We start from the raw sequence: 11,273 nt of genomic DNA on the forward strand, positions 1-11,273 counted from the left end.
TTTGTCCTCTCTGGCTGTATTCCTGGCCCACTGACTACCCCCCAACGCTCCAAGAAAGTGGGGGTGGGGAGCCCGAGCCCTATAAAATAAATGGGGGCCAAGAGAAAGGAAGACCTTCCCAGAGTGGTGTGTGCTGCTCTCCCCACCCCTCCTTTCCTCGGATGGCTTCCTCCCCGTGGTGTATCCCTGGGGATTAGGCAAGGGAGGGTCCTAGGCCAAGGCGCAGAGGCGGCTAGCCCCCCCCTCCCCCCCGCCAAGCCCAAGCGTCCCATCTGAGGGGCACAGGCAGAAAGAGAAGGCTCGAGGCTTACTGTCTCTCTTCTACTTCTCCCTTCCCTGCCTGGCTTTTGTGTCGGTGCCTGGGAGCTGCGAGGAGGGTGAGCTGGAGGAGGAGGAGGGGGACCTGAGGTGAGAGGCATCCCCTGCGCGTGCGCGCATGCGCGGGCACGCACACACTCGCGGACACACTCACGGACACGCACACATACACTCACAAAGCTCGCTCGCCTCGAGTGCACTAACGTGCCCGTTTTCTTTGTGTGGAGCCCTCGAGGGGGGTTGGGGCCTCAGTCTGGTCCGGTCCTGGGGAGATGGCGCAGCCCATCCTGGGCCATGGGAGCCTGCAACCTGCCTCAGCCGCTGGCCTGGCATCCCTGGAGCTTGACTCGTCCCTGGACCAGTACGTGCAGGTTCGCATCTTCAAAATCATCGTGATTGGGGACTCCAACGTGGGCAAGACCTGCTTGACCTTCCGCTTCTGCGGCGGGACTTTCCCGGACAAGACTGAGGCCACCATCGGCGTGGACTTCAGGGAGAAGACTGTGGAAATCGAGGGCGAGAAGATCAAGGTGATCCAGACGGTCAGGTCCAGGAAGGGTGGGATCTGGGCTCTGGGCGGGGGCCTCGCCTGAAACATTGTTCTAGTGGTTGTGGTTGTGAAGCCTCGGGTGCGTGGCTGTGTCACTGCTTGCTGAGCCCCAGACCCTTGGTATCTCCTCATCCCCCTTCGCCTCTCTCAGTGGTCTGGTTCCAACCTCACTGGTTTTATAGGGCAGGCCCGAGTGGGTGCATTCATGCCCTCTGCCGCTGGCTGACAGCTCTGCCAGGAAAAGCATGTGTGATCCCATCCTTGATCCTGAGCCAGGAGCAGTGGCACCTGTGGGCAGAGGGAGGTAGGAGGGAACCGTCCTGGTCTGTGGGGTGGATCCCAAAGCACTTTACATATCTTGAGGTCTCTTCTACCTCTTGTGTGGCAATAGGCTGCAAAAACCCACTTTGGTTAATGCATTAGAGGGGAGGAAAGGATGGAAATCCATAGAAAATTATAGTTTATGGTTAATATTAGGGCTGAAATGGAATAGGGGTAGAGTGGGGTACTTCTGACACAAAGTCATGAACCCTTTTAAATAAACGAGACAGGGTCACCTGCCAGCCCTTCCTAATAGACAAAACTTGTTCTTTTGGAGCTGTCCTCCTCAAATGATATCTTCTTTATTTGTTGTTATTTGCCATTACTTATTCTGTTGGTATTGTTTTCAGCAGGCCTTTGTAAAAATGCAGAGCAACTTATAAGGGCCAAAGGTAGTGTGATCCTCCCTTCTCATTAGTTTATGAAGTAGGTTAGGTACAGATATTCTTGTATGACCATTTGTACTCACTTTTGGTTCAGCAAAGGTGGAAACTCAACAGGATAGGAATATTTCAATGTGCAGAGGCTAGTGGGAGGGAGGACATGACAGTGGCAGCTTCATGTGTCAGGAGAGCAGAGAGAAGCAGGGCTATGGGTAGGAAGACACTGTACACTAAAGACCAACTCCTCTAGACCCCCAGCTGGCCTTTTCTTGAGCTGATGGTTGGACCCTGTCAGGTAAAGGTAAGCCTTCCTCCTGCTGGTCAAAGAGCCCCAGTGACCACAAGGCCCTTCTTCAGAGTGATGTGGAGAGAAGGGCTTAGTAACTGGGGAGAATGGGGAAACACTGTAAACTCTGCAAGACTCTTGACTCCTTGGTTATTAAAATGAACATGTTTTAAAATGGCTTCAGATACCTGGCCAAGATGCTAGATGTGTCAGGAAGATAGGCAGCTCAGTACTGGTAAGGGAGAGCTGTGAAGAACAACTGAGCCCCAGGGTCAGGAATATAGGGCACTCTTTTGAAATAGTGATCTTTTTCACCCCTTGCATTTTGGGGGGAATTGTTATATTTCCTTTTCAAAGTCAAAGTGGGTATCTGTCTTTCTTCTTTCCCAGGGCTTTATGTTGACTGATGCTTGGTTAGGACTTTCTCTAGTGTGTATAGCTTCTTTAATGCAAAGTTGTAGGATTCTGGAATTTCTAAAGCATGCCCTAACAATCCAAAGTAGAAATAAACCTATGGATATGCTCTTAAACCCGTAGGACCCTTAAAAAGTAATGGTATTGCCCTGGCCGGTTTGGCTCAGCGGTTGGAGCATCGGCCTGCGGTCCCACGAGAGACCCGGGTTCGGTTCCCACTAAGGGCACGTACCTCGGTTGCAGTTTGTCTCTGGCCCTGGTTGGTCGTGCGGGTGGCAGCCACTCGATGTGTCCCTTTCACATCGATGTTTCTCTTTCTCTCTCTCTTCCTCTCCCTCCCTCCCACTCTACCTGAACAAAAAAATGGAAAAAATGTCCTCTGGTGAGGATTAAAAAAAAAAGTAATGGTATTGCCTGTTTAAAATCAAGTGTCACATTGAGCCAAACAGCTCTTTGGATTTAAGAGAGGAGGAATAAGTCTGCCTGAAATTTACACTGAGGAAAAAGGAAGTGTTTGGGAGTCGGGGGGGGGGGGGGAGGAAGGAGAAGGGAAGAGGAAACTAGAAAGTGGAAAGTGGGAGGTGAAAGCTAGTGGAAGAGGGTCACCACCCAATGCCCTTGAGGAAATTTTTAAAAGATTCCTTCTCTTACAATAGCCCAGTACTTAGCCAAACTGGATTTTAGAGTCTCTGCCAAAGATTCTGGACTTTTTCCCAGGGGGCAGAGCCTGTGATAGTGTGACTCACTAGAAACAGAGCTGAGCAGGACACCACATGCCAAGTGCTCAATACAGGCTTTTTAGGGAAAGATATTTTAAGAGGGCAAAACTTTGTGACACTTGTGACATGAAGAAGCTCTCTGAGGGCAGATTCTGAAGGGTCTCAGGGTAGGGGGTGGGAGTGGGGAGATGGTGACCCTGCCTCTTGTAAAGCTGCTGCAACCTCAGGGCCAAACCAGCAGGCAAAGACCAGCATGTCCATGGGAAGATAGCAGAGTATGGCAGTGAGCACATGATCTCGACAGATTTGGCCCCACTCTCCAACTGGCCTGGAGTTTCTCTAGGAACAAGTGACTGCCAAAGGTTTTTCCCTTTGGGGGAGAGAGAAAAGTCCTGTGTGCCAGGCTGAGGTGGCCCTAGATCATAGCCAGCTGTTAGATTATAAAATGCCAGCTCTTATAGGAGAGTGGGAAAGAGGGCTCAGTGAGCTCTTCTCTCAGACCAAGAGTAGGGTGTGGCTTCTACTGGGCTGCCTCCTTATGCTCCAGGGTACCATGTTCGTCAATCCCTGTAGGAGGATGACTGATTCAACATACTTGAGACTACTCTTTTAATACTAGGGCCATCCTTTGAAACCCAATTTGGTGTCTCCAGTCAATGTGTTTTAACACCCTCCCCAACACAACATTTATAATCCAGTGATTCCTAGTTAACATGAGCATCAAGAAAAGCATCCAATGAGTAAATTATAATTATAATAGTAATAATAATAATAATAATAATAATAACGATAAGAAGGAGAAGAAGGAGAAGAAAAGGGAGGGGGAGGAAAAGGAGGAGGAGAGGAAGAATTCCTGCTTTTTTTAAATAAACAAAGAGCCCAGACTGGACACTCTACATACACTATCATATTTGATCTTCACAGCAACCCTATGAAATTAGGACTATTATTATCATTCCTGTTTGTAGATAAGGAGATCAAAGTTAGAGCGATTAAATAACTCACCCAAAGGCATATGGATCTAAACTTCAGTCTTTGACCCTTGAGCCTAACTAAGCATGTCACCATCTCATTATCCTGCCTTCCTGTGACAGGGCCGATATTTCCACCTAGATTCAGAGCCCATGCTCTCTACCACTGGACTCTACTCTAGGGGGCATTATCTGGCCTGGGGGGAGAGTGCACAGGGGGAAATGGCACACCTGGCAGCCAGCCTGGCAGTTTCTTCTAGGCCAGGGGTTCAGGGTTGTAGTCCCAGGACCCAAAATGCTTCAAGTTGTCTCCTTCAATTGCACCCCAGACACTGAGCTGAGTACCTAGGTTTTACTTTTTGCATCTTGACTGGCTCATGTTAGGCATAAGAATCAGAGAATGTTCAGAAATGGAAGAGACCTTAGAAAATCTCTAAACCAACATCCACATTTTATAGGTAGGAAACTGAGGCTCAGAGAGGGAAAGTTTCATGCCTAAGATCACACAGGGCCAGGACTACAACTCAGGTCTCTTAATTTCCTTTCTGGTGCTCTTTCCTTATAAATGCCTGCTCTGGGCCTGTCCCATGGTCCATGCAATCCATGCAGTTATCTATGACAGGGATGCAGAGACACATCATATGTGAAAGATGACAGTCCTTCCTGACATCAGCCTTGGTAGAGGCATGCCCCAAGTTCCAATGAAAAGGTGGAGCTTCCCATAATGACCGTTATGGGTCTATCTCCTATAGGTTTAGCCAAGTCATACTGAACCTGTCTCACACTAAAAGTATTAGAAAATGTCAAAACGGAGTGTATGAAGGGGTGGGATGAAGGAGGTATTAGAGGGGAGACTCAGAACTAATTTTGGAGCCATTCTTTGCAAATTCTTCTCCTGCCTAGTTTGGTTCCTTACAGGGGCTGGGCACCCCCTCAGCCCTAGCCCTCTGGACCAGGCAAACTGCAGGTCAGCCATGGCTGTGGGCAGGTGCCAACCAGGACTATGGATATCTCTTCCTCTGCTGATTACTTAGAAAAACACCTTTCTATATTACATTACCGAGTGGATGATGGCTGAGATAAATGTTCCCTCAGAAACTGCCTGCAGTCAGAATGACATCATGTCTTCCTTAGGGCTTCTGAGCTTCCGTCTTCTGCCAGTTAGCTTAATGGTTAATTATCCATCAATGTGTGTTTCTCTGTCTGCCTTGCTTCCTCGCTTTCTGTGCATTAGTTTCTCTTTGTCTCTGTCCTCCTTTGCCAATCTCTGGGTCAGCCTTGTCTGTGTATCTTAGATGCAGATGGGGGCAGTTCAGCTAGTTAAGAAAAAGATTTGTTTTAAATTTTTCCTGTTATCCACTCGGGCATCCTCCAAAGGTTACAGATGTATTTTTCTCCCTTTTTCCACGTCTACTCTCCTCAAGTGGCCTCCAGCAAAAGGACATTCATGCTTCATCTATAGAAATATGCCAGATATGTTCCCTAGGGAAAAGAAATACCCCTGTTAGCTCTGATTATGTACAGGGAGTGGGGGACTTGCTGAAGCTTTCTCAAGCAGTAGTAGCCCCAGGAAAACGGTTTAAAAGGCTAGATTCATCTTTGGTAGCTCTCCATGCTATGCCCCTCAACCCTCCTCCAGCATCCCTGTCACTTTGGGCCTGCCCCCAGTCACTTATGGCAGGTTGCTGGCATTTCTCTCTCCTCTACCTCCCCACTGACTGCCTTTGCCTTGGCTCTATATCATCATCACGAAGCCAAGCTTTCTGTGATTTCCAGAATGAGAACCGATGGGTCCAAGGAACAGTGCCACCAGGGCAGGGCTGATGGGCCTTCTGAGACAATGGTAACAACCAACATTTGCAGAACACTTTATGTTCTGCAAAAGTTCTTTTTCATGTGTTATTTTATTTGCCTAGTCATTTACTTAGCTACTAAGTAAAGGAGCTAGAAGCCAGGTCTCCCCATTCCAAAACTACTGCTGCATTTCCACAGTGCTCGCTCAATTTCTTGTTGGGCCCAACTTGACGGTGGAGGTTTTGGGCCAGGGAGAAAGGGAGAGTGTCTATTAGATACTGTGCCATGTACTTACAAGGAATGCTAGTCCTCACAGCATTACTACAAGATTGCTGAGGTTATCCTCAGTTTCCAGGGGAGGACACTGAAGATAGAGTAAGATACTTGCCTTAGTGCGTGATTGGGCTGAGATTTGCACCCAAGTTGGTTTGACTCCACTGCTCCCCACTGGCCCTTGGAGAGAAAAGAGGATCTGATGTATGTGGCTAAAGGGCAGTTGTCACCCCCAGGCTACCTTGTGGATGAAGGATGAATGACTGGAGTGCCAGCTGCAATAGGGGAAGGAGATGCTTTCACTGTCTGGCAGGGGCCAAGGACTTATAAGGATGCTGAGAAGAATAGGGATATCAAACCTCCAAATAAAAATGAGGTCGTTTGTGTGTCCAGTGAGCCTCACTGCTGTGCTCTTCCTTTGTGATGGCTCTTCTGATTTTCTGCTATGAGCAACCTGCTTCCTGGCTCACTTCTCACCACAAACAGGGGTGTGAAGAATTTGGAGTGGGGTTTATAAAGAGCTAATATGGGAGCAGTGCCTCAAGTTTAAATTCTGAGCCTCCACATAAAAGCTTCAAGGCTCCCCATGGCATTAGAAAGGCAAAGTTGCTCTCCAGCAGAGAGGGCCCTCCCTACAGCTCTGGCAGCTTGTGTGGTATACACAATTTTGAAGTCAAAGAAAAGTCAAACGGCCCATTTATTCAGCCCCAAACACCTCACACACTCCCACCCGTGTTCTTGATAGTGGCAGGTATTTTTAGAGTCCTGAGCTCATCTCATGGTGTTAAAGCATCTGCCACATGCCTGAGGGCTGGTAGGGATACAGCCTTACTCAGAGGCAAGAGTTATGACTACTGGGGTTGGCGGGGGTGAGGGTTGGGGGTGGTTGGAGATCAGGATATTGATATTCTTTTTTTTTTTTTTGTTAATCCTCACTGGAGGATATTTTTCCATTGATGTTTCAACAGAGTGGAAGGGAGGGAAGTGAGAGAGAGAGACATCAATGTGAGAGAGACACATCGATCATTTGCCTCCTGCACAACCCTGACTGAGGCCAGGGATCGAACTTGCCACCCAGGTACATGCCCTTGACCAGGAATCAAACCCGAGACGCTACGCTCTAACCGCTGAACCAAACTGGTCAGGGTAGAGATCAGGATGTTCTTGTGTTATGCCTGCTCTCTTCCCACTGACCTCCATTCCTTTCCTGACTTGCTCTCTCTTTCTTCTTGCTCAGAGCACCAGAGTGGTGGATGAAATTAAAATCTTTTCTGGCTCTGCTTGCCAAAGAAAATCAGTCTTCAAGGACTTATGCTTTTCTGCATAGCCAAAGTTGAATGTTCTCTCTGAAATGGCCTTGGCAGATATATAGGATGCCAAACTGCTTGTAGTTTCGGTAGCTCAGGCCAATACTGTTTTTTGATAATGATGACAATATCCATGACAACTATAATGATGAGTGATCGGATGCAGAAAAAGATGGCATAGAGTTTAGCTGGAGAGATGCCAGGAGCAACTAGAGAACAAATAAATATATTCTAAATGGTATGGTATGGACTCAAAGTGCAATAGAAATGCCTAAGAAAAGATCATTGAAGAGAAGTTGGAGAAGGTTTTAGGAAGAAGGTGAAGGCATGAACCCAGCCTTGAAGAATGGGTGAGATCTGGGTAGGGTAATGAGGGGGCAACAGAGTCTATAGCAGAAGGGTGAACTAGCAGGACCAAAGGTATAGAGGAGGGAATGAACCAGGTGTAGAAGAGTAGTTTGAAATGAGGTTGGGTGAAGTCAAAGTTGTGGCAGACAAAACTTTCCATTTGGTGCCACATGCAGAAGAGGGCTAACATAATTTCCTGATGAGATGGATGATATGCACATAAAAGCAGGGGCTTAGGAAGGCTAGTTTGAAAGCAGTATGCAGGAAGCACTGGAGTAGAGACATCTAGAATCCAAAAGACTTCACTGTAGTCCAGAAGTGAGGAGAGGAGGGTCTGCCCTAGGGACGTGAAAACTGAAATACAGGACTGGGTGAATCTGAAGGTCGTGCCAAAGGCTCGTGGTGGCCATGTCCATAGAGGGAATGAAGGGGGGATCAGACAATGAAAATTGATGTTTAGAATGATGACTCTGGCCTAGCCCGTGTGGCTCAGTAGATAGAGCATTGTCCCATGGACTGAGAGGTTCAGGTTTGATTCCCGGTCAGGGCACATGCCCAGGTTGTAGGCTCGATCCCCAGTGGGGGTTGTGCAGGAGGCAGCTGATTGATGTTTCTCTTGCACATGGATGTTTCTATCGCTTTCTCCCTTCTTTTCTCTCTAAAAAAATCAATAAAAACATATTTTAATCCTCATTCGAGGATATATATATATATATATTTTTTTTTTCCATTTATCTGTAGAGTGGGTGGGAGAGGGAGAGAGAGAAGAGAGAGAGAAAGAGAGAGAGAGAGAGAGAGAGAGAGAGAAACATTGATGTGAGAGAGACACATTGAGTGGTTGCTTCCTGCATGACCCCAACCAGGGCTGGGGAACTGAACCACAACGGAGTTTTGTGCCCTTGACCAAAATCGAACCCACGACTCTTTGGTCCACAGGCCGATGCTCTAACTTCTAAGCCAAACCGGCCAGGGCAATAAAAATACATTTAAAAATTACTACAATAAAAAAGAATGATGACTCTGGGGCCCTGTTAAGATCTTCACTCAGCAAGGAGATTCAATTATATTTACTAGATTATACTGACTAACTGATAACTCCAAATAAAGGCTATACTTCGTTTTAAGAGCCATAGTAGTCGAGTAGTGGCCATAATCACATTTTCATTGATAACTGAGAATTGCATCATTGTATTGGGACCATCATTCTGAGTATGAATTTTTCTTGTCCAAGATTTTGGATGTAAAAAGGGAAATAGATTGGGCTGAATGTGTGTTGACTTCAGAGTGTTTGTTGGGAGTTGTGTCTTTGTATATGTTATTTATATTAGCATTTTCCTTCATAATTTGCCCTTTATCCCAAAACCTGATATGCAGAAGAACAATTCAGTGAGCTAAATTACCCTTTATGTAACAAAGAAATGAACTTAAAATAAAATGAGGTAAAAGGTGAGATTTAAACATTAACTTTGTTTTCTTTAAAAAGTTATCAAACACAAAAACAAAAACAATCCAAAACAAAGTGATGAATGCTTACAGTGGAAAATTTGGAAAATACAAAACAAAGAAAAACGAAATGAATACTACCTATAGTTCCACTGCCCTTAAATAATCATTAATGTTCCAGTGTATACACTTCCAGTCTTTCCTATGCATATGACTATGTTTAATTTTTTTTTAATTGGGACCATAGCTTATAAAAATTTCATATTCTGCTTTTACTTATATTTTGTGCACATTTTCTCCACCATTTATTCTTTGAAAACATTTTGATGGCTGCATAATAACCCACTGTATAGATATATACAGAAACTTTAGCTATTCCTCTCCTACTGAGCATTTAGGTTGTTTCCTGTTTTTAAAAAAGTATAAATAACATGGTGATTAATATCCTTGCACAGAATTTTGACCACATCTCTGCTATTTCTTCTCTAAAGATTTCTGGATGTGAGATTATAGGCTCAAAAAGGTTTGAACATTTTTAAGGTTCTTGAAAATATTGCCAAATTGCTCTTAGAAAAGTTGACCAATGTACATCCCATTTTTTCAACTAAAAACCTTAAGATTTTCAACTAAAAATCTTAAGAAAAGCTTTATAAATCCTGAAAGGAACTTCTGTCTATACTTTTATAAGTTCATTCTGCCAATCTGTGAAAGAACCACTTCCTGTGTCAGGGCTTATCACCTCAGTTTTATAATGTCACAAAACCATGTTTTCTTTTCTCTATTAATGTTTCTTTTCCTGACTCCAAACGTTCGTTTTTATATCTTCCAGGTTCAGGTATGGGACACAGCAGGTCAGGAACGCTTCCGCAAAAGCATGGTGGAACATTACTACCGCAATGTGCATGCAGTGGTCTTTGTCTATGACGTCACCAAGATGACATCCTTCACCAACCTCAAAATGTGGATCCGAGAATGCAATGGGCATGCCGTACCCCCACTAGTACCGAAAGTGCTTGTGGGCAACAAGTGTGACTTGAGAGAACAGATCCAGGTGCCCTCCAACTTAGCCCTGAAATTTGCCGATGCCCACAACATGCTTTTGTTTGAGACATCGGCCAAAGACCCCAAAGAGAGCCAGAATGTGGAATCAATTTTCATGTGCCTGGCTTGCCGATTGAAGGCACAGAAATCGCTGCTCTATCGTGATGCTGAGAGGCAGCAGGGGAAGGTGCAGAAACTGGAATTCCCACAGGAAGCTAACAGTAAAACTTCCTGTCCCTGTTGAAACCAAATGGTGTAAATCAAGATCGGCTATCACCAGTTTTTTTCTTTCCCTTTTTTCCGTGCCTGCATAGCACTGACATCTGCTTGTTTCCATACAAATTGATATTAAAATAAAATTTATATAGATTATCACATGTCTTCATGTCTTGCTTTCCTCTGAGAAGAGATTTCTGATTGTGATAAGTAGAAGAGGCAGCTTGCCCTGCTAGAATAATATGCCTGTGCCAAGGCATACTCCCTATTAGCCTTCTAGGCTACCTGAAGATCTCATTGTCTGAGTCACTTCTTCAGGAATAATTCATTGTCTCATTCCGTGTCATCAGTGGGCAGAAACACCCAGAGGGCATAGGATACCGGCCAGATATGGTTTCTAGAGTGCCAATGCAGGCGTCAGGATAGAGAAGACTTGAAAGAGGTTGACTCATCAGTATTTTCTAGGTTCCCTGGATGTCAAGAGGAGGCTAGTCTCGTACTCATTTCCCAAAGTTTAGAAGAAATTCTGGCTGTCCCCCCCACCCCCCACCCCGCTTAAAAATAGACTGAAAACTTCGCCCAGATTTTCACCTTTGGTCCTGCCAAAGCTCTGGTAATTTTGCTGTGAATAGCTGGCACCCACCAATCCTACCTGCCTCTATCCTTTGTGCCTCACCTGCTTGAACCTGTCCTCTCCTGCAGTATGGCATTACTCTTCCTCAGGTGCCTGGGAACAGCTAAGAAGTCCTGGGGCTCCCCACTGTGGCCCTAGGAATCCTGAGAATCTCTGGACTCCACCAACTCCCCCAGCCCCAGAACTTCCTGCTGGTACCAGCAGGGTGTTCCAATGGTACTCAGGCCTCCCCCAAATTGAGCAAGAGGACTTGGG

At 45.9% G+C, this 11,273-nt stretch overlaps 1 protein-coding gene across 1 annotated transcript; it reads left to right on the forward strand.

Moving 5' to 3' along the window:
• Positions 1-202: 202 nt before the first annotated feature.
• RAB33A (RAB33A, member RAS oncogene family) lies at positions 203-10,540 on the forward strand. The gene is made up of 2 exons (XM_036271260.1): positions 203-848; positions 9,957-10,540. The coding sequence occupies exons 1-2, from the start codon at positions 591-593 to the stop codon at positions 10,410-10,412; spliced, it is 714 nt and encodes a 237-aa protein (XP_036127153.1). The 5' UTR covers positions 203-590; the 3' UTR covers positions 10,413-10,540.
• The last annotated feature ends 733 nt before the right edge of the window (positions 10,541-11,273 follow it).

This window comes from Molossus molossus, unplaced genomic scaffold (assembly GCF_014108415.1).
Source record: "Molossus molossus isolate mMolMol1 unplaced genomic scaffold, mMolMol1.p scaffold_m16_p_2, whole genome shotgun sequence".
Lineage (NCBI taxonomy): Eukaryota > Metazoa > Chordata > Mammalia > Chiroptera > Molossidae > Molossus > Molossus molossus.

Excerpts from the sequence above, each read along its gene's own strand:
- RAB33A (XM_036271260.1), top strand. The coding sequence starts at position 591 with ATGGCGCAGCCCATCCTGGGCCATGGGAGCCTGCAACCTGCCTCAGCC. Across the intron at positions 849-9,956 it reads TCGAGGGCGAGAAGATCAAG|GTTCAGGTATGGGACACAGC; the intron begins GTGATCCAGACG and ends TATATCTTCCAG.